General features: G+C 39.3%; 1 protein-coding gene across 2 annotated transcripts in view; it reads left to right on the forward strand.

Annotated features, from left to right (window-relative positions):
- The window catches only part of ZNF713 (zinc finger protein 713), a 53729-nt gene that overhangs the window by 20998 nt on the left and 8418 nt on the right, over positions 1-24313 (forward strand). For both annotated transcript variants that reach the window (XM_037815102.1, XM_037815103.1), the window contains 2 exons: positions 15313-15439; positions 15770-15862. In XM_037815102.1, coding sequence (XP_037671030.1) covers positions 15313-15439; positions 15770-15862 — 220 coding nt within the window. The remainder of the gene's footprint in view (positions 1-15312; positions 15440-15769; positions 15863-24313) is intronic.

Raw genomic sequence — 24313 nt, forward strand, 5'->3', positions numbered from 1 at the left:
GAACAACTACAAAAAACCAGAAACAACTAGTAAATAATCCAGAATAACTGCAAGGGGACAAACAAGACCATCCACTCATCATACACCAACCTGAATTGGGAGGAATGCCCAAGAACACAGCATAAAATCTGTAAGTAAAACCTGTGGATCCAAGTCACGAGACCCCCTCCCCCATAGCCCGAGCTGCAAAGCCTCATGGTGCCAGAGAGAAGCTCTCTCCCAGCAAGCGAATATAGCTCAGCTGAGCTCCAACTGGGGTTTTAAGTAGTGAGTGTGAACTGCTCACTACACGTACGAATCCCCAAAAAACAGACAGAGGCTTTGGGTGATGACTGACCTTGGAGAGCCGGAGGGTCACCTTGGACTGTGTCTGAAGGGGACTATCTGTTTCTTTTTCAGCTCAGTGGAGAAAGCCCCAGGCATTTTCAGTTTCCAGGGCTGTGACTCTGGGGAAGGGTGGAGACAGCACAAGCAGAGAGAGAGACCATTGAAATGCTAATGACCTCCACCTGGGGGGTCTGTCTTCTCTAGGAGGAAAGGGGTGGGGCCCTTTCCATTCAGAACCAGACCCCAGAGCCTGGGGAAACACGGCCATACCTCCTCACACCAGTCAAGAATTATAGGCTAACAGGCATCACCTGCTGAGCAGAAAATCACAGTGACCTGAGGCATCACAGGGTGGAGCAATTTTCTAAGACACACCCTCAAGGAAACCAGATACTGAATATTTCTTCCCTCTGGGACCTGAGCCTGTTCTGGTCTGGGAAAACCTGATTTGGATAACCAAGGAAACCATGCCTAGACAACAGAAAATTACAACCTACACTAAGAAAAACAAAGTTATGGCCCAGTCAAAGGAACAAACGTACCCTTCAATTGAGATACAGGAATTTAAACAACTAATGCTAAATCAAATCAAAAAGTTTAGAGAAGATATTGCAAAAGAGATAGAGGCTGTAAAGGAAACACTGGGCATATATATGGCAGAAATCAAAAGTTCAAAAAAACTACTAGTAGAATCTATGGAAATGAAAGGCACAACACAAGAGATGAAAGACACAATGGAAACATACAACAGCAGGTCTCAAGAGGCAGAAGAAAACACTCAGGAACTGGAGAACAAAACACCTGAAAGCCTACACGCAAAGGAGCAGATGGAGAAAAGAATGAAAAAATATGAGCAACGTCTCTGGGAACTCAAGGATGAAACAAAGTACAATAATGTACGTATCATTGGTGTCACAGAAGGAGAGGAGAAGGGAAAAGGGGCAGAAGCAATAATAGAGGAAATAATTAATGAAAATTTCCCATCTCTTATGAAAGACATGAAATTACAGATCCAGGAAGCGCAGTGTACTCCAAACAGAAGAGATATGAATAGGCCTACGCCAAGACACTTAATCAGATTATCCAGTATGTTCAGATGCTGATTGTGGTGATAAATGTACAACTTTATGATGATACCATGAACAACTGAATGTACACTGTGGATAAATGTATGGTATGTGAATATAACTCTATAAAAATTGTAGGAAAATATATATATAGGAGTAAAAGTGTTGGAGAAAACATGGTGAGAGGGATGATGCCTCACCAATATGGACTAACTACAATGTGTAAACTCAGAATTGAATCTTAGAACATAGCCTAACACAATAATTGTAATAGTCCCTAGATTGTAAGCTCTTACAGCAGTTAACTCTATCCCTGAATTGTAAGTCCTATCTCTAAACTTTGAGATGCTGATCCCCTAGCGTATGTTGTCACAAACATTGGGACTGGCGGTTTGATGTGCTGAGCCCTCGAGCATGGGACTTGCCCTTATGAAGCTCATTACCACAAAGGAGAGTCTAAAGTTGTATGTAATGGTGCCTAAGAGTCTCCCCGAGTACCTCTTTGTTGCTCAGATGTGGCCCTCTCTCTCTCTAACTGAGCCATCTTGACAGGTGAACTCGCTGCCCTCCCCCCTACGTGGGACCCAACTCCCAGGGGTGTAAATCTCCCTGGCAACGCAGAGTATGACTCCCAGGGATGAATGTGGACCCGGCATCATGGGACTGAGAGTATCTTCTTGACCAAAAGGGGGATGCAAAATGAGACAAAATAGTTTCAGTGGCTGAGAGATTCCAAATGGAGTCGAGAGGTCACTCTGGTGGACATTCTTATGCACTATATAGATAACACCTCTTAGGCTTTAATGTATTGGAATAGCTAGAAGCAAATACCTAAAACTACCAAACTCCAACCCAGCAGTCTGGACTCCTGAAGACAATTATATAATAATGTAGATTACAAGGGGTGACAGTGTGATTGTGAAGACCTTGTGGATCACACCACCTTTATCTAGTGTATGGATGAGTGGAGGAATGGGGATAGAAACTGGAGGACAAATGGGGTGGGATGGGGGGATGATTTGGGTGTTTTTTTTCACTTTTGTTTTTTGTTCTTGTTCTGGTCCTTTCTGATGTGAGGAAAATGTTCAGAGATAGATTGTGGTGATGAACGCATAACTATGTTATCATACTGTGGACAGTGGATTGTATACCATGGATGATTGTATGGTGTGTGAATGTATTTCAATAAAACTGAATTTAATAAAAAAAAATCAGATTATCAAATGTCAAAGACAAAGAGAGAATCCTGAAAGCAGCAAGAGAAAAGCAATCCATTACATACAAAGGAAGCTTAATAAGACTATGTGCGGATCTCTCAGCAGAAACCATGGAGGCAAGAAGGAAGTGGTGTGATATGTTTAAGATACTGAAAGAGAAAAACTGCCAACCAAGAATCCTATATCCAGCAAAGCTGTCCTTCAAATATGAGGGAGAGCTCAAAATATTTTCTGACAAACAGACAATGACAGACTTTGTGAACAAGACACCTGCCCTACAGGAAATACTAAAGGGAGCACTACAGGGTGGTAGAAGACAGGAGTGCGTGGTTTGGAACACAGTTTTGGCAGATGGTAGCACAACAGTGTAAGTACACTGAACAAAGATAACTATGAATACGGTTGAGAGAGGAAGGTGGGGAGCATGTGAGACACCAGTAGAAAGGAGGAAAGATAAAGACTGGGACTATGTAACATGGTGAAATCTAGAGTATTCAACAATTGTGATAAAATGTACAAATATGTTCTTTTACGAGGGAGAACAAGCAAATGTCAACCTTGCAAGGTGTTAAAAGTGGGGAGGCATTGGAGGAGGGATGCAATCAGCATGAACTAGAGACTGTAACTAATAGAATCATTGTATTATGCTTCCTTTAATGTAACAAAGGTGATATACCAAGGTGAATGCAGATAAGAGAGGGGGATAGGGGAGGCATGTTAGACACTTGACATTGGTGGTATTGTCTGATTCTTTATTCTACTTTGATTTAAGGTTATTTTTCCTTTTGCTGCTTCCTAGCTGTCATTTTTTTTTTCCTCTTTCTTTTGCCTCTCTACCTTCTTTGACTCTCCCTCCTGCCTCGTGGAAGAAATGTAGATGCCCTTATATAGATAGTGGTGAAGGTGGTGAACACATAAATGTATGACCTTGCAGAGAACCATTGATTATTTACTTGGGATGGAATGTATGGTGAGTGAACAAAACCATATTAAAAAAAAAATGGGTTGATGGCAAAACCTTGAGGACAATATACTGAGTGAAATAAGCCAGACACATAAGGACAATTATTGCAGGGTCTCACTGATAGGAACTAATTATAACATGTAAACTCATAGACATGAAATATAAGGTATAAGGTACCAAGATATAGGACGAGGCTTAAGAGTGGGGAGTGGTTGCTTAGTATGAGCAGAATGGTCAATTAGGATGCACTTAAATGTTTGGAAATGAACAGGGGTGTTGGTAGCAAGATGTGAGAGTAACTAACAGCGCCGAATGGTGTGTGAATGAGGTGGAAAGGGGAAGCTTAGAGTCATATGTGTCACCAGAAGGAAAGTTGGAGGTCAAAAGATGGGAATGTATAAAACTGAATCCTGTGGTGGGCAATGTCCATGATCAACTGTACAAATACTAGAAATCGCTTCCATGAACCAGAACAAATGTATGACAATACAATTAGAAGTTAATAGAAGGACATATAGGGAAGAAATATATACCTACTGCAAACAATATACTACAGTTAATAGTATTTCAATGTTCTTTCATAAACAGTAACAAATGTACTATACCAATACTATGAGTCAGCAATTGAGGGGGGTTGGTTAGGGATAGGGGAGAATTAGAGTTTCCTTTTCTTTTTTTCTTTTTTCATCTTTCACTTTATTTCTTGTCTGGAGTAATGGAAAGTTTCTAAAAATTGAACAAAAAAATTAAAAAAAAAATTAAGTGTGGTGATGGATGCACAGCTGTATGAGGGTACCCAGGGGCAAGTGATTGTACACTTTGGATCTTTGGATAATTGTATGGTATCTGAAGAATCTCAATAAAAATGAAAAAAAAAAGAAAAGTAGAACAATAAGGGGGCACTAACACTACCAGGTAGTATTAAGATATATTATGAAGCCTCAAATAATAAAACTCATGTGAGATTATGCATAGAGAAACTAGTAGAATAGAAAATAGAACCAGAAAATCCAGAAATAGATCTAAATACATGTAGGAATTTTAAGGAATCAGAAGAGAATTGCAGCAGACTTCCATAACCTCATCTACCCACCTGCCAGCAATAGCACTGAAATAGCCTGCCTTCCCATCTACTAAAAGCTACTGCTTCTCATGTGCTCCAGAGCCTATGCTCTCTCACTTAGGCAAGGATGTTGGTTGTATAATTGTCCTCTATGCTATAGCATCAATGGTCCCTTCACTGCTGGATCATATGTTTTTCCTCCTACCTTACTGGTTACTCCTTCCCAGCCTCCTTTGCTGATTCGTCTTAATGTTGGGACACCCTGGACTCAGGCTTTGGTCCTCTTCTCTATGTATACTCCATTAGTGAGCTCATCCAGTCTCATAGCTTTGAATGCCGTCTATAGGCTGATGATTTATGATAAGCTTATATAGGCTGACAAGTCCTTATGATGGCCTAAACAGTCATAAGCATGCACTGCTGTTACCTCTCTGATCTCATCATTTCCTTTACTCCCCATTACTCACACCACACTAGCCATCCTGGCCTCATTCTTCTTCCTTGAACATGCCAAGCACATTCTTAGGGCCTTTGTACCTCAGTACCTTCAAATCGTTTTTCAAATGCCACCTCCTCAACAATGTCTTCCCTGATCACCCTATTTAAAATTGCAACTGTCCCACCCCCACATTCACAAACTCTGTTATTCTAATCTTCTTTAACTTCTAACATAATATATAATTTACCCAATTACCATGTTAATTGTTTATTGACTACTTTCCCCTCCTAGAATGTAAGCTTGATAAGGGCAGGGAGTTTAGTCTCTTTTGATTACTTAAATATCTCAAGTGCACACTTGGCGCATAGGAAGCACTAAATAAATATGTGTTTAACTGATGAGGAATTTAGTATGTGATAAAGGTGGCATCTCAAACAGTGGTAAAAAGACAGTTCAGTCAGTAATTGATTTGGGACTTCTGGGGTACCATCCGAAAAAAAGGTTAAGTTGGATCCATACCTCAGAACTTACATCAGAATAATCTTCAGATGGATCAAAGAGTTAAATGGGAAAATAAAACCATAAAAGTCCTAGAAGAAAAAGATGGGAGAATTCCTTTATAACCTTCATCAAGGAAAGATTTTCTAATTATGACTAATAATCCAGAAGCCATAAAGTGAAAGATTGATGGATTCATCTCCCTAAGAATTTAAAAAAAAAAAATCTACATGACAAAAAAAAATAAAGAAATAAGCAAAGTTAAAAGATAAATGTCAAAATGAGAAAACCATTTGCCACTTAAATTAGGGCTAATCTTTTCTAACATGTAAAAGGTTTCTCTAAGTAAGAGATTAAGAATCCAACAGAAAAATGTAAAAACAACATAAAAAGACAGTTCACGGAAAAGAAAAGGTAAGCAGATCTCAAACAAGAAAAATGCTCATCTGCACTCATAACAAGAGGAAATATAAAATAAAACCAGAGAAAGCTTGGTATTTAATCACCACACTTGCTGTTGGCCACATGTTCGATATTTTCCTCAAGCTTGATAACATATTCTGTTGGGGGGAAACAGGCACTCTCTTACATTGCTTGTGTGAATGTGTGGCAGATTGTATTTTCAGAGAAATGGCAAAATATCTCCCATGCCAAATGCTTTCTTTACAATGTGACAACACTTATCTCATCAAAAGACATAGGGGTCTGTGTTCCCTCCATTGAATCTGGGTAAGCCTGTGACTGGTAGAACCTATGTGAATTTCAAGGCAGATCATAAAAGGCAATACAACTTCCACCTTATTCTCCTGGGATGCTTGCTCCAAATCCAGCCATGAAGAAGCCCAACAGCCAGTCCATGGAGAGGCCCACATGAAGAACTGAGGCCCACAGCCCTGGCTGAGCTCCTAGCTGATAGCCAACACCAAACTGCCAGCCTTGTGAGTGAGCCAACTTGAAAATGGACCCTCCCATCCCCAGTCACGCCTTCCCAGCTGCTGCCATATTGTGCCTGTTTGTATATATTATGTCCCCCAGAAAAAGCCATATTCCTTAATGCATTCTTGTAGGGGCAGACATATTAGTGTTGATTAAGTTGGAACCTTTGGATTAGGTTCTGTCCGTGGAGATGTGACCCACCCAACTCTAGGTGATAACTCTGATTAGATAATTTCTGTGGAGGTGTGGCCCTGCCCATTCAGCATGGGCCTTGATTAGTTCACTGGAGCTCTATGAAAGCTCAGAGAGAAGGAGCTCACAGCTAGCTGGAGCTGAGACAGACATTTTGAAGATGGCTGTTGGAAGCTGATGCACTTTGGAGAATGCCATTTTGAAACGCAACCTGGGAGCAAGCAGACACCAGCCACGTACCTTTCCAGCTAACAGAGGTTTTCCAGCCTTTCTCCAGTGAAGGTACCCTTTGTTGATGCCTTACCTTGGACTCTTTATGGCCTTAAGACTATAACTTTGTAACCAGATAAACTCCCTTTATTAAAAGCTAATCCATTTCTGGTGTTTTGCATTCTGGCAGCATTAGCAAATCAGAACACACACGGATCAGAGGCAAACTGTCCTGGCTAAATCTTGCTCAGATTACAGATTTGTGAGCAAAGTAAATGATTGTTGTTTTAAGCCCCCAATGTTTTGATGTGATTTGTTATACAACAATAAATAACTATTACAAATTTTGATGCCTGGAAGTGGGGTGTTACCCAAACAAAAACCTAGAAAGTATGGCATTGGCTTTGGAACTGAGCAATAGGCAGAAGCTGGAAAGAGGACATTGTTAGTGAAATCAAAAAGGGCATCAAAGAGAATTAGAGGAAGGCTAAATGACCTTGAGGAAGCCGTCAATCCAGGATTAATGGATAGTAAGGAAAATGTTATTGGAAGCTGGAAGAAAGGGTACCTTGGTAACAGCGGAAATATTGGGCAACATTGTCACCTGCAGTAACATGGAAAATACTTAGTGAACTCAATCATCTAGTTGAGATTTTCGGATAGAAGACTAAAAATGTCACCTGGCTTCTGGCTGCTTACATAAAATGTAAAAGGAGATAGAGAAGCTTAAAAAAGAAGAGCTGTTAAATATAAAGGAACCAGGACTGGGTGGGTTTGAAAATAGTTAAAACTGTTTCCCCTTCCCATTTCTCCAAACGACAAACAGTACTTAAATTAAGAGAAGGTCTCAGGCCAAAGATCAAATCCAGGTGGAACTGTATGATTCTTTGTTACAGCTTCAGAAGGACCTAAGGCAAGGCCTCATAGCATCTTTCAGCAGACAAAAGACCCTGTAAGGATCTTAAGAGTGTGCCTTGAAGATCATCTCTATTAAACACAGAGTTTGTAAGAGTCTTTAAGGTGTTGTCCCATAACAATTTTATAGGGAACCCAGGGTAAAGAAGGGCTTATCTCAGAGAAATTTGTGGATGTGAGATTTGTATACTGGAGTGGATTATGAATTGCTAAAAAAGCCCCCAGAGTTTTTAAAGAATTTGTATCAACTTAGACTGAAAAGGAACAGAAATGATACAAGCAGAAGGAAGGCTACAAACACAGGCTATCTTTTATGGAAAGGGAAGATTTCTCATTGTTCAGAACCAAGAGTCCAGAGTGTGGAGCCACAAATCCCAGAGAAAAACTCTTAGGGAATAACACTGGGCACTAATCAAGGAATTGACAACATGTGGCCAGCTTGACTGATTTTAGAATTTCTATGGACTGCTGTTACTTGAATGGGAGTGTCTGTAGTGTTTATCCCTTTGCCTCTTGTGTTAGTTAGGGTTCTCTAGGCAAATAGAACCAGCAGGAGATATCTGTAACTATGAGATTTTATAATAGTGTTCACACAACTGTGGGGATGTGTAAGTCCAAATTCCATAGGGCAGGCAACAAACTGGAAACTCCAATGAAGGTGTTCAATGAACTCCCCAGGAGATGCTGGCTAGCCAAAGAAGTGAAGGTTCTCTCTCTTCTCCCTTAAAAGGGAGTGTGATTGTAAAATCCTTGTGGATCACTCTTCCTTTATCCAGCGTATGGATGGATGAGTAGAAAAATGGGGACAAAAACTAAATGAAAAATAGGGTGGGATGGGAGGGGATGATTTGTGTATTCTTTTTTATTTTTACTTTTTATTCTTATTTTTATTCTTTCTGGTGTAAGGAAAATGTTCAAAAATAGATTGGGGTAATGAATGCACAACTATATGATGGTACTGTTCACACCATGGATGATTGTATGGTGTGTGAATACATCTCAATAAAGCTGAATTTTTTTAAAAAAAAGAGTCTTCAATGATTGGATTAAATCCAGCTGATTGAATTCTCTCATTGCGGAAGTCATGCCCTTCATTGATGTAAGGCAGTCAATTGACTGATGATTTAATAAACTAGTCTTCTCATTTGTTAACCAGTCACAAATGTCCTTCCAGTGATGGTTAGGCCAGTGCTTGCTTCACCAGACACCTGGGCACCATTACCTGGCCAAGTTGACACATGAACCTAACCATCACACCTCTCCCACCATTGTCTTTTGTAGGGAGTGGACAGAGGAGCCAAATAACTATTTATTTAGTTCACAGGTCTTATTGAGAGAAACCACATTCAAGCATCTGTACAGAAGTAATCACACCCAAGGAACTTTACTCCAGTATCCTCATCTGCAAGTGGACCTGATTTACATGACAAGGTACTGGACTTCGAGCTGATGCCATAATGAGATGATACTTAGGGATCTTGGGGAAGATGAGTGTGTTTCACATGTGGAAGGGATGTGAATTTTGATGACCAGAGGGTAGATTGTGGCAGATTGTATTTCTCAAAAATGGCATAAAATCTGCCATCTCACAGGCTCCTCTTACAATGTGGATTGGAAACTCTTCACATCAAGAGATGAGGGCCTGGGTTCCCTCCCCTTGAATCTGGGCAGACTTGGAACTACTGTGGAAGTGAAACTATGTGACTTCCAAAGCTATTATAAAAGATGGTTCTCTTGGGAATCTTGTTATTAGGATCCAGCCACCATGCCATGAAGAAGCTCAAGCAGCCTATGGAGAGGCCCATACAGAAAGGGACTAAGGCCCCTGGCTGAGCTCCCAGCTGACAGCCGGCACCAACTAGCCAGCCATGTGAACGAGCCATCCTAAAAATTGTTCCTACAGCCAACCCAGCTGAAACCATGTGGAACAGAGATGAGCTATTAGTCCTGCCCAAGTTACAGATTTTTTGAGCAAAATAAATGATTGTTACTGGTTTGAACCACTAAATTTTGGGGTAGTTTATTGTATAGCAATAGATAAATGTTACAGAATGTAAATTGATACAGCCCCTCTGGAGTTCAGTTTGGCAATATCCAGAATCACAGATTCACATACTCTTTTACCAGCCTTTCTGATTTGAAGAATTGGATCTATAGGTAGATTTCTGCATGTGCAAAATAATATACATACAATGATTCATTGCAGCATTATTTGTAATAGCAAAAAAGTGGAAGCAGCCAAAATGTCTGTCAAGTTGACTAGTTAAATAAATTGTGGTGCATCCACACAAGGCACCATGCAGATGTAAAAAAAAAAAAAGAACAATGAGGAAGATAACTATGAACTGATGTAGAAGAATTTCCAGGATAAATTAAGTGAAAAAATCCAAGGGCAAAGAGTATCTATAGTATGCTACTTTTGCGTAAGAAAGGAGAACTAATGTGTGGGGGTGTGTGTGTGCGCGTGTACCTGCTCATTTGAGCAAATAGAGACACCTGAGGGATAAACTTGAGCCTTATGAGACTGGCTACCTACAGGACATGGAATGGGGTGAAAAAGAGAGGGAATAAGAGGGGTGAGGGGATGATACTTTTCTAAATAATGTCAAAGTCATGACTTTGGAACCATATTAATGTTTCATATACTCACAATAAGAAATTAATATCAAAAGGATGGAATGGGGAAGTGATAAAATTGAATACAAACGGAAGTGAACCAAACTATATTCAAATGACTAACATAACTACACTGAAGGAGGAACCAAAAAAGAAAAAAGAAAGAAAAAAAGAATCTGCCCTGTAATTTTGAACATAGTTGGACTGTGTGCCCTCAGGCTAAAGACAAAAGAACTCTAAATACTGAACTCTTAATTCCTAGGCTGCTTTTGTGCTGAGGCATGTGTTAGTAGCACTGAAACAACTTTTTTTACATTCTAAAATTGAGCAAATAAATGCATTGTGGTTAGCCAAGGGAATTACAGATATGGAAAGAGAAAAGGATAGGATGAACCCTGCCATGTTAGATTAGACTGAAGGTATCTGTGTGGACTCGTGGGTTTTAATACATATAGCTGGATATAGAGATGTAGGTTTCTCTGTTCACATATACATAACTCATTATAGATGTGTATGTGTGTTCACATATTCACTCCTCATTTTATGTATTTATGATTTCCCAGAGAGGGTGTAGAAGCAGTAACACTCTGGTAGCAGTGAACACACCTGGTGCCCCGATCCAGAACTTGGTTTCTAAATACTATTCTTCATTAAAAGGAGCCAGAGATCCTAGGAGAAATGGCTGATTCCAGGTATAGGGGAGCGAAAACACAAGATGAACCTGGAATATCTCTGTTCCAAAAAGTAAAGGAGTGCTAAAGAATGATAGGGACATGTCAAAAGAACACAGGAGCTTACAGGGGCACTCACTGGCCAAATCTAGGACACTTTGAGTATTAAAATAAAAAGTGACAGTAAAGGATTGTAACCTATTGAGTAAAGTAAGAATCCTTAAATCTACACTCGAATGAATGAGTGAAAAGGGAAACCTCTGAATCACAGAGGAAGGCCAACTAATATGCATAAAAGGAATGATGTAGGAAGAAAAACACCATCTGGCAACCAACATAATTATAATAGACTCAAGCAAGACTCATCAGTGGATACTGAAACTGGTGGATGAAAGTTTGAAAAAGAGCAAGATATTTCCAGTCTCAAAGACTCTCCTCACAAGATACGTATTAATTACACAAAACAAAGTAGCAATTTTCCACTGGAATATACTGATAAATACCAGCTTAACCAAATTATCAGTTATTGCCACTAATGGGACTAGTCACCCACATGTGTGTCCTGTTACGATTCATGAGAAAAACTCAGCATCACTTCTATGCTGTTCCTGTGCATAACCTGGGTCTAGTCATGAGGAAACATCACACAAATACAAATTGAGGTTTACTCTACAAAATAAAAATAGCCTGTACTTTTCAAAATGTCAATGTTATGCAATACAAAGGCTTAGGAACTTTTCCAGATTAGAGGAAAATAAAGATACAAGATAATGGAATGCAGTGCATGATCTTCAGTTTTCTTTTATTATGAAGGATATTATTGGGAGAATTGGTGAAATCGGAATAAGATCTGTAGGTTAGACAACACTACTATATCAGTGTTAATGTCCTGATTTTGATCACTGTGTAGTGGTTATGTTAGAGATTTCTTTGTAGAAATAAACAACAAAATATTTAGGGGTAAAGAAGCATCATATCTGCAAACTTAAACAGTCCAGAAAAAAAAACATATAATGCAAATATATGTAAATTATATGTGTCTGTGTGTGTGTGTGTGTGTGGAGAGAGAGAGAGAGAATGTGAGAAGGAGGAAAAGTGGGGAACGGGGAGTGTCTTTTACTATTCGTATGAACTTTCCTCTAAGTCTGAAATTATGTCAAAGTTTTTTAAAGTTTAAAAACAATAATGAGGAATGCTCTATGTTGTAAAAAGTCTGATATGGAAAGATCTCCAGGATTTAGAGCTAGGTTAAAAAACGTTGTATACAGGAAGCTAAGTGTAGGGTCCTGTTACTAGGTATATACACAGAAGAACTAAAAGCAAGGACATGAATAGACATTTGCATACCGGTGTTTATGGCGGTGTTATTCATGATTGCCAATGGATGTAGGCAGCCCAAGGTCCGTCGCATGATGAGCTGAAGGGAGAACTGCGGTGTATGTATACGATGGAGTATTATGCAGCGGCAGAAAGGAATGAAGTCATGAGGCATGCAGTGAGGTGAATGAACCTTAGGACATTATGTTGAGTGAAGTGAGCCAGAAACAGAAGAACAAATGTGGTATGGTCTCACTAATATGAGCTAACTATAACGAGCAAACTCTGAGAATTAAATTCAAAAACATAGGTTTTACTGGAGATAGAAAGTGGACAGAGATTGGGCAATTGATGACCAAGGAGTACAGAATGTTCAATAAGGTTCATTGTAAAGATTTGGAAATGAATTTTATAATACTGTGTGATGGTAACACAATATTGTAATTGTAATTAACAAAGCTGAGTGTGAGTATTGTTGAAAGAGGAAGGCTAGAGTCGTGTATGTCACCAGAATGAAAGCTAGAGGATAAAAACTGGACTGTATAACTTAGTGAAACTCAGAGTGGACAATGATGTTGGTTAATTATATAAATATAGGAGAATTCTTACCTGAACTAGAACAGATGCACTATTACAAGGTGTTAATAATAGAGTGTTATATGGGAAAAAATACAATTAATGTAAACTTAGGTCTATAGTTAACAGTAATATTGTAATATTCTTTCATTAATTGTAACAAAGGCACTATACTAAAGCTAAATGTCAATGATAGGGAGATACTAGGGGTATGGGATTTTTTTCTTCAGGAGAAATGAGAATGTTTTCATACTGACATAGTGGTGAATGCATATGTGATTATACCAGGAGCCATTGATTGCACACTTAGGATGGATTGTATAGTGTGTGATAAAACTGTTTTTAAAAAACTGTATAAAATATGTTACCTTTGTGGTAAAAAAAAAAATGTGGAGAGGAAATAAGAATCAATATTCATATTTGCATAAAGAGTTCTGAAAAATATACATTAAAAACTAAAAGCAGTGATTATCTTTTGGGTAATAGGAGCAGGACAGAAAGGGAAGAAGCCTAAGAGACATATTTTCTACTATATATTTTTAATATGTTTTTGTTACTAAGCCATAGTAATATGTTACTGTGGTGACTTGTAGTTATGTACCCAGAAAAGCATGTTCTTAATCTTAATCCATTCCTATGGACATGAACCCATTGTAAATAGGACATTTTGAAGATGTTATTTTTAGTTAAGGTGTGTCCAGTGCATCAAGATGGGTCAAAATCCCATTAATGGAGGCCTCTTAGAGAAAGCCACAGGGAAAGAAGCTGGAAGTCAAATGAACCCAGCAAACAAGGGAGAAGACAGCCACCATGTGCATTGCCACATGACAGAAAAGCCAAGACCCAAGGATTGCTCAACAGCCAGCCCTGGAATGCACAGTCTTCAGGGAGAAAGTATCGCCTTGCTGATGCCTGGATCTTGGACTTCTCCTGGCCTCAAAACTGTGAGCCAATAAATCCCTGTTGTGTAAGCCAATCCACTGTATGGTATTTGTTTTAGCAGCTAGGAAACTAAAGCAATTACCTATCCAAAAGTTAAATTCAAATAACAGTATGAAAGAAGGGGGAAAAAGAGACTAGAAGAAACAGCTAACCAGTGCAAGGTAGTCATTAGAAGGTACAGAAGGAAAGAGAAGCTACTGATTAAAACAGCCAAAAAGAACTACAGATGTGGATATTAAAGAATGTAAACTATGATTCATAGTTTTCCTCACCTCTGCTGAAAGTACCATTGGTGCTGCCCTTAAGCAAAGGGAAAGTTGAATGGAAATTAGAAAGAAAAATCACAAGAGGGAAGATATTCGGAGAAGCAGGAAGGACTTTACTTTATAATGGAAAGAGCACAGGCTTTAAAATAAGACATCTATGATCAAATCCTGTTGCTGCTACTTACTAGCTGTATGTCCTTGGATAAATTATTGAGCTACTACTTGCTTCACTATTTCATCTCTAGATTGTCTGTGTCATTGGATTGGTCCATTTCAGACAGATTTATTATCAAAGCATGAAAATTAATTTAAAGCCCTGATATGGTACTTAAATATTAAATCTTAACTTAAAGGGAAAAGCACTTATTTGGAACACCGCACTCCACCATTCTGAAGAAGTGAGATGTTATTGTACCCATTTGGGGTGATAAGGATTAGGGAGAAGGGGAAAGTGTATATAGAGTGTGTGTGTGACTCTCTGTGTCTCTACAGCTAAGGGTTATTTAAGAAGCATTGACAGTGGGGAAATTTACAGATCACCCTTTTTTATTTGAAACACCTGCCTGAGACAATGAAGTTTCTTCTGATCCCAACATGTCATATATCTGCTACTGTCAACCTATTTGTCCTTGCTGCCTTTTTTTCCCCCTTTACCCACTGCAATATCCTATGTCCTCTTCTGTACAGAGTTCTAAAATCTATTAAGGACCCACATGAGATCCACCTCCTTGATATCTACCTTTATTGTTTTAACACATCCTGAACTCTTTAATTTCTGAAATCTTGTAGCATTTTCTCATATACAGTTTTTTCATTGTTTAGATGAGATGAATAGATTCTTTCCCCTGTAACGAATTATAAAAATCTTAAAGGCAAGGATTATTTCTTACATGTTTTTATCTATCTTGAAAGATAATAGAAAGACAGGTACCTAATTGTTTTCTGTTTTTACCTGGATTACTCAGAACCCAGAGGACTCTTAGCACAACTACTTAGACAATCTAACCTTTGTCCAGTGCTTACTTTCACTTCTACTCCTGAGGATATTCCTGTCAGAAGGGTTTCTGGCTGAACAGAGATGTGCTTGATGTTTCAGGAATCAGTGACCTTCCAGGACGTGGCCGTAAACTTCACCAGAGAGGAGTGGGACCAGCTGTACCCTGCTCAGAAGAATCTATACAGAGATGTGATGCTGGAGAACTACAGTAATCTGGTCGCATTGGGTAAGGTGGTGTCCCTGTGACATTGGTAACCATACAAATAGATTTATTTCCTCAAGTAGTAAAAGCCTTCAAAGCTCCTATGAATGTAGTTTAGGCCAAGACAGAAGAATGCTAATAGTTTTGGGGACAGAAACCATTGTTTCCTACCCTTTCTCCTCAAGTGAAACTCAGACTTCATTGAGTTTGAGAAAAGTAGCTTTATTTTGCAGTCTGAAGTCTCATCTTTCCAAATTCCAAGGCTCTATAGACTAAAAGGGTTGGAAATGAATTCTGAGAGAGAGTTTTGTTCTCAATATAAACTCCTAAGACATACATTTTCCCTGTGAACAGGGCATCAACTTTATAAGCCAGAGGTGATCACTCAACTGGAAGAAGAGGAACAGTGGATGATGGAAAGCGGAAGCCCACTAGACACACGTCCAGGTGAGAAGCCAGCATTTGGGCATTTACTGCCCACAGTGGGGAAACAGTCACTTTTGAAATACTCAAGTGAATATGCTCCAAAAATCGTCCACTGGAATTTAAAGAATACTAAGGCCCTTTTAAAAATTCAGTTCATATTTGATTTTTTTTCCAAAGTGGACATGGTCTTCTTTTTTTTTTCTGATTGAACATAAAATGTATGCTTATTATAAAAAAATTTTCACAATAAAAAAAGATTTTGGAGTTTTTTGATTTGAACATCCATAAATACCTTGATACTGCAAATCTCCACATATCATTTTCTTTCCATTTTTTTTCTTCAAAACTCTTCATGGGCTATTAAAATTTTTCCCTTGGAGCTTGCTACTAGCTTCCTTCCCATCAAATACAGTGTCTTTTTCAGTTGTCTCCCATGATTTTGTTGCGTTTGATTGTGATGACTTGGCCTTCTTGAAATTCTCCTCCACCCTGGCTTGTGATCCACATCATTCTTGTCTCTTTGAGCCACTCTCCTATAACTCTACCTTTTCTTTTACTACCTCCTCTTCTTCCTTTGTCATGTATTGCTATGACTTGGTGTTCCACTCTGCAGTACAATGCTTTTAAATAGGCTTTCTATGTCAGTTTCCTGTTTCCACATTTCTAGCCCCAGTATTTCACCCACATTCTCTTCCCACATTTTACTGGTCTAGATTAAATGTTTGCTTATGAATGTTATGCTGTCACTTTAGATATTTCAAACCATGAATCTGTTGGCTTAATACTATGTGCTTTTAAAGCATCCCATTAAATAGTGGGATTTCCCAACCAGAAGAAGAAATACCCACCATCTACGATGCTCTTTCTGATTAATTTCAGCAGATATTTGGGTGCCTGTTAACTATGTGCCAGATACTGAGTTGGGTGTTCACTCTGGCCCATTAAGCCAGGCTAACCTACCCCATCTCTATCTAGTTCCCACTCTATGATTCTTTGCCTCTGGCACCTGATTTCAGCATTCGGATTTCATTTTCTGACATTCAAGGGATTGGGGGAGCATCGGTTACAGCTAAGATTAATGGAAGCTAACCAAAGACGAGTAAAGGAACAAACAGCCTTGAGGGCCCAAATGAGATTTTGCCCCATGATTTGTGGTTTCTAATTTGCATGGGTAAACCATTTCTCCTGTGATGTTAATAGAGCCTAGGTTAGGGACTTATTAAACTAGTGAGACTAAAGGAGGAAGATGTGGGAAAGTTTTAGTTAAGTGATTTGATACAGAGTACAAGAAGCAACAGGAAGTGAACTGAGGCCTTAAGAGAACTGAAAACTAGAAGACGAAGGAAAAGTCAAAGAACTGGAGTCTAGATGAAGTCAGAAAGCAGGTAGAGTGTGAAAAAGGGCATGAGACCACTTATTGGGGCAGAGAGTGTGACATTTGAAATTGCTTATGTGGAGCAGTGAAGTTGCCGAGTATAACTGTGTAGCCATGTAAATAGATTGTTGAGATAGAGTGAGGGGAAGAGAAGAGCCCACTTATAGCAACTAAAAAGACAGAATTTCTAGGAATAAACTGGGAAAAAGCATGTAACAAGAAATTGCAACACCTACATAAGGAAAATTTTTAAATGCTTCTGAAAGATACAGAAATAAAATGGAATAAATGGGAAAACATACCAAGCTGTCAGTGACCCTACATTAATTTATATATGTAATGTAATCCCATAAAAAGTGCCTACAAGATTTTGGGTGATCTAGAAAAGTTCATTTTAAAGTTAATATGAAAAAACAGAAACATAAGAATAATCAAGAAAACTGAAAATGAAAAACAATAAAGGGGATTATTCTTACAAAAATATACAATAAGATCTCGGTAATTAGAACACATCAGATCAGCTGAACAATGTAGAAAATCTAGAAATTTTCTATACAGAAACTTGGTATATGATAAAGCCATTAATTATTTCATATCAGTGGGGAAAAGGTGGGCCTTTTCATAAATGGTGGTTAGCCATCTGGGAAGAGAAGCCATACCTTACACTTTAAATGAAGATAAACCTCAAAGGAATCTGAGATTTAAATATTAAACATGAAGCCAAAAGAGACCTGGAAGAAAATGTGGGAGAAATTTTTTATAATCTTGGGGTGGGGAAGTCCTTTCTGACTATGATTCAAAACCCAGAAGCCATAAAAGAAAAGACCCATACATTCAACATACACACAAACACAAAAATTTTTCCTAGTACAAAATAATAATAAGTAAAAAGATAAATAGCATTGGAGAGAAACATTTGCCACTCTAACAAAAAGGGTAATCTCTCTAATCTATAAAACGCTTCTATAAATCAATAAGAAACCAACAGCCCAGAAGAAAATACACAAACAGTATGAACAGTCTAAGGTAAGGGCTGCAACTTGTCTTTAACATATGAAAAAATGTTCAACCTCACTCATGATAAGAGAAATGCAGATTAAAACTACCCTGACTTACCTTTTCTTGCCTATCAGATTAGCAAAAGTCCAAAAGTTTGACAGCATGCTCTGTTGATGAGTCTATGGGAAAGAAAGCACTCTTGTGACATTTCTGGTGACAGTACAGAATGGCACAATCACTATTACACATAATTTGACAGCATATATCAAAATCACAAATCCATTTATCTTTTTGACCAGGTAATCTCACTTCTGGGAATTTATCCTACATATATACTGCACATATAAGAAATGATGTTGGAAAAAAAAAATGATGAATGTACAAGGTTATTCATTGAAGCATTTTTTTTTAATCATGTAAGACTAGAAACAACCCAAATGTCCATTAGTAGAAGATTAGATAAATAAACTGTTACATCAGCCCAATGAATACTTTGCAACTCCATAAAAAAAGGAGGCGGGGGGCAGCTCTATATAATGATATTGAAAGATCCCTGAGATGTAGTATGCTTAAAAATAAAAAAAGCAAGATGGCATAAATATGTGATGTATTATATTTTGTGTTGGGAGAAGGGATAGGCAAAACATTGTGAACCTGTGGTATTGAATCAGTCAACCATACAGATGTTAAAATATTCATGATAGTGGCAGATTATGGAATGGAGAGGAGAACAAACTGTGTGCAAAACTGAACTCATCTTCTAGGCCTGGTACACTTTATTAGATTGGATTTTCAGAAGCTTAAATTGAGCATGAGGGTTGGTTGGGATTAGCCTTTGGTTAGCATGGTATGGAAGCCAAAAATGGCATCAAGTGAAATGGTATGAAGCATGAAAGTAAGAAAAGTGAAAAACATAAACTATAGTACCTGTGAAAAAGAATACTTTGAGGGAAGGGATATGATGAGTTGTATGTGAAATACATATAGCATGGGTAAGTAGATATAGCTGTCCGTTAGTCAAATATGTAACAACATAGATCTATAATCTATGCAATTGAAACAAATGTTTCACCAAAAATATTTATCCTTATCAGTTTTATGAACTTTAATATTTTCTCTTTTTAGTCAAAATAGACTCAATTTTAAAATTCTAGTTTCTACTTGCTAAATGTGACCCACTATAAATCAAGACACACTATTTAAATGAATAGAAGAGAGCTGAAAATACAATACTTTGCAAGTAGAAAGTGTAAATGTTTTTTCAAAAACTTTGTTTTCCTCCTTCCATTCTTCCCTACTTCCCTTCCTTTTCTCTCCCTCCCTTCTTTCCTTACTCCCTCCCTTCCTTTCTTGTTTCCCTCTTCCCTTCCTTGCTGAATAATTCGGTTCAGAAGACATTGAGGCTGAACAAAGTAAGCATCTGCTTGGTAAAATGCACATGAGTATAGAAGGCCCTGCAAGGTGCTGTCCAAATTGCCAAGTGGCATCACAATATGCTTATACTGACCAAGGGCCTATTGAGAAGGTATCCATTCTTAGATACAATGGAGGTCATAGGTGCCCTAGAAATTAAAGATCCATACCCCCCAAAAAGCCGATCCTGGGAGAATGAGGTCAGTGGAAGAAGATAATGGGCAAAGATAGTAACCACCTTGAGATTAGAGTAGGCTGTGCAAATCTCCCAATGTCCTTATGACGAGCCTTCAGACCCCTGCAGGAATGACAGAAACCTGATGAACCCCTTAGCCTTGACTATGACAGATATATACTCACTTAACTTAGGACTGGGGGAAAAGATAGATTGCATGTCATTCTTACAGTTTGGGCAGGGTAGGTGCTTCTGCTTCCATGTCTGAAAACATTTTCTTCCCAAATAGCACTTTTTTGTGTAATCCCAGGCAACAAGGGAATAGGCAAGCATTAGATCCGATAGGAGATTTAAGCAGAAACACAGAGAAGTGCTTGGGGAGTCCTAGTGAATGATTGACTCTCTACCGAGGTAAGGGCAAATCAGAAAGAAAACGTATGGTGGAAAATGAGCGAACACCACCTCTCCATGCTTGCATGTACATAGCTTGATGAGGATGTTTATCTTCAACGGTGTCCAGTGTCTTTCTGAGGGCAGTTACAGTTATGTCTGTCCGCATAGAGGGGCTTGGGTTAGGTGAGCAGCTGGGACAAATGGACTTGAGTTTGATCCTCAAAGCTGCCTTGAAAGCCAAGATAATTATTGTCTCAGTCTAGAGTCTAGACCCTGCTCCCTGGCATCCCACTGGGATTTAGGCCACTCTGATTGAAGATCTCAGCGACCCTTGAGGGTATCCCTAGTGAGGGAGCAATTCCAGTACAGTCCATGGACAATTGCTCCTCTTGGCAACCCGCAGCAGGAGTTTTGCCTTTTGCCTCATAGATGCAACATGAGGGAGGAAGGAAACCAGCAAAAGAGGCCATGAACATTTTGAGCTAACTGCCATGTTTCCAAGGATAAAATTTCTGGAAGCTAGGCCTTAGGGAATAAATGCCCTGAACTCTACTCCTAGGCAGTAGGAGCCCAGAGCACCATACTTAGATGTGTTTCTCAGAGCCAGGTCAGCAGGCTATAGATTTTGATGCTAAGGTTGTGTAAAAGACAGCCTTCCAAGCACCACCAATCATTCCAAACATGTTGAGACCAAAGGCCCTGGGCAGGCAATTTGATCCAAAGCATTTTGGTTGAAATGATGAATTGGTTTAGAACGCATCTTCTCAGTTGCTGTTTTTTCCACACGTTAGTTTAATCTTAGACCAGAGTCAGTTCCGTATCCTTTTGTACATCTTTAAGCATATTGGTAAATTTTTTGGAATTTTTCTGATTTGGACTTTTTATTCTTCTTAAAATTTCTAATTCATGTTCAGTCAACTAACTAATCTTGGTACACTCTGTTTGTGGTAACAAGATGTCCAACATACTTAAGTTTGAATTGAGTAAAAGAACATTGGTGGCAAGATGGCGGACTGGTGAGCTGTATGTTTTAGTTACTCCTCCAGGAAAGTACGTAGAAAGCCAGGAACTGCGTGGAATGGACACCACAGAGCAATCTGACTTTGGGCATACTTCATACAACACTCATGAAAACGTGGAACTGCTGAGATCAGCGAAATCTGTAAGTTTTTGGGGCCAGGGGACCCACGCCCCTACCTGCCAGGCTCAGTCCCATGGGAGGAGGGGCTGTCAGCTCCGGGAAGGAGAAGGGAGAACTGCAGTAGCAGCCCTTATCGGAAACTCATTCTACTGATCCAAACTCCAACCATAGATAGACTGAGACCAGACACCAGAGAATCTGAGAGCAGCCAGCCCAACAGAGAGGAGACAGGCATAGAAAAAAAACAACACGAAAAACTCCAAAATAAAAGCGGAGGATTTTTGGAGTTCTGGTGAACATAAAAAGGGGAAGGGCAGAGCTCAGGCCCTGAGGCGCATATGCAAATCCCAAAGAAAACCTGATCTCTCTGCCCTGTGGACCTTTCCTTAATGGCCCTGCTTGCTTTGTCTCTTAGCATTTCAATAACCCATTAGATCTCTGAGGAGGGCCCATTTTTTTTTTTAATCCTTTTTTCTTTTTCTAAAACAATTACTCTAAGAAGCCCAATACAGAAAGCTTCAAAGACTTGCAATTTGGGCAGGTCAAGTCAAGAGCAGAACTAAGAGAGCTCTGAGACAAAAGGCAATAATCCAGTGGCTGAGAAAATTCACTAAACACCACAACTTCCCAAGAAAAGGGGGGTGTCCGCTCACAGCCATCATCCTGGTGGACAGGAAACACTCCTGCCCATCGCCAGCCCCATAGCCCAGAGCTGCCCCAGACAACCCAGTGTGACGGAAGTGCTTCAAATAACAGGCACACACCACAAAACTGGGCATGGACATTAGCCTTCCCTGCAACCTCAGCTGATTGTCCCAGAGTTGGGAAGGTGGAGCAGTGTGAATTAACAAAGCCCCATTCAGCCATCATTTCAGCAGACTGGGAGCCTCCCTACACAGCCCAGCAGCCCAGAACTGCCCTGGGGGGACGGCACTCACCTGTGACATAGCACAGTCATCCCTCAACAGAGGACCCGGGGTGCACAGCCTGGAAGAGGGGCCCACTTGCAAGTCTCAGGAGCCATACGCCAATACCAAGGACTTGTGGGTCAGTGGCAGAGACAAACTGTGGCAGGACTGAACTGAAGGATTAGACTATTGCAGCAGCTTTAAAACTCTAGGAACACCAGGGAGATTTGATTGTTAGGGCCACCCCCCCTCCCTGACTGCCCAGAAACACGCCCCATATACAAGGCAGGCAACACCAACTACATACGCAAGCTTGGTACACCAATTGGACCCCACAAGACTCACTCCCCCACTCACCAAAAAGGCTAAGCAGGGGAGAACTGGCTTGTGGAGAACAGGTGGCTCGTGGACGCCACCTGCTGGTTAGTTAGAGAAAGTGTACTGCATGAAGCTGTAGATCTGATAAATTAGAGATAAGGACTTCAATTGGTCTACAAATCCTAAAAGAACCCTATCAAGTTCAGCAAATGCCACGAGGCCAAAAACAACAGAAAATTATAAAGCATATGAAAAAAACAGACGATATGGATAACCCAAGCCCAAGCACCCAAATCAAAAGATCAGAAGAGACACAGCACCTAGAGCAGCTACTCAAAGAACTAAAGATGAACAATGAGACTATAGTACGGGATACAAAAGAAATCAAGAAGACCCTAGAAGAGCATAAAGAAGACATTGCAAGACTAAATAAAAAAATGGATGATCTTATGGAAATTAAAGAAACTGTTGACCAAATTAAAAAGATTCTGGACACTCATAGTACAAGACTAGAGGAAGTTGAACAACGAATCAGTGACCTGGAAGATGACAGAATGGAAAATGAAAGCATAAAAGAAAGAATGGGGAAAAAAATTGAAAAAATCGAAATGGACCTCAGGGATATGATAGATAATATGAAACGTCCAAATATAAGACTCATTGGTGTCCCAGAAGGGGAAGAAAAGGGTAAAGGTCTAGGAAGAGTATTCAAAGAAATTGTTGCGGAAAACTTCCCAAATCTTCTAAACAACATAAATACACAAATCATAAATGCTCAGCGAACTCCAAATAGAATAAATCCAAATAAACCCACTCCAAGACATACACTGATCACACTGTCAAACACAGAAGAGAAGGAGCAAGTTCTGAAAGCAGCAAGAGAAAAGCAATTCACCACATACAAAGGAAACAGCATAAGACTAAGTAGTGACTACTCAGCAGCCACCATGGAGGCAAGAAGGCAGTGGCACGATATATTTAAAATTCTGAGTGAGAAAAATTTCCAGCCAAGAATACTTTATCCAGCAAAGCTCTCCTTCAAATTTGAGGGAGAGCTTAAATTTTTCACAGACAAACAAATGCTGAAAGAATTTGCTAACAAGAGACCTGCCCTACTGGAGATACTAAAGGGAGCACTACAGACAGAGAAACAAAGAAAGGACAGAGAGACTTGGAGAAAGGTTCAGTACTAAAGAGATTTGGTATGGGTACAATAAAGGATATTAATAGAGAGAGGGGAAAAATATGACAAACATAAACCAAAGGATAAGATGGCTGATTCACAAAATGCCTTCACGGTTATAACATTGAATGTAAATGGATTAAACTCCCCAATTAAAAGATATAGATTCGCAGAATGGATCAAAAAAAATGAACCATCAATATGTTGCATACAAGAGACTCATCTTAGACACAGGGACACAAAGAAACTGAAAGTGAAAGGATGGAAAAAAATATTTCATGCAAGCTACAGCCAAAAGAAAGCAGGTGTAGCAATATTAATCTCAGATAAAATAGACTTCAAATGCAGGGATGTTTTGAGAGACAAAGAAGGCCACTACATACTAATAAAAGGGGCAATTCAGCAAGAAGAAATAACAATCGTAAATGTCTATGCACCCAATCAAGGTGCCACAAAATACATGAGAGAAACACTGGCAAAACTAAAGGAAGTAATTGATGTTTCCACAATAATTGTGGGAGACTTCAACACATCACTCTCTCCAATAGATAGATCAACCAGACAGAA

This window comes from Choloepus didactylus, chromosome 21, assembly GCF_015220235.1.
Source record: "Choloepus didactylus isolate mChoDid1 chromosome 21, mChoDid1.pri, whole genome shotgun sequence".
Taxonomy (NCBI): domain Eukaryota; kingdom Metazoa; phylum Chordata; class Mammalia; order Pilosa; family Megalonychidae; genus Choloepus; species Choloepus didactylus.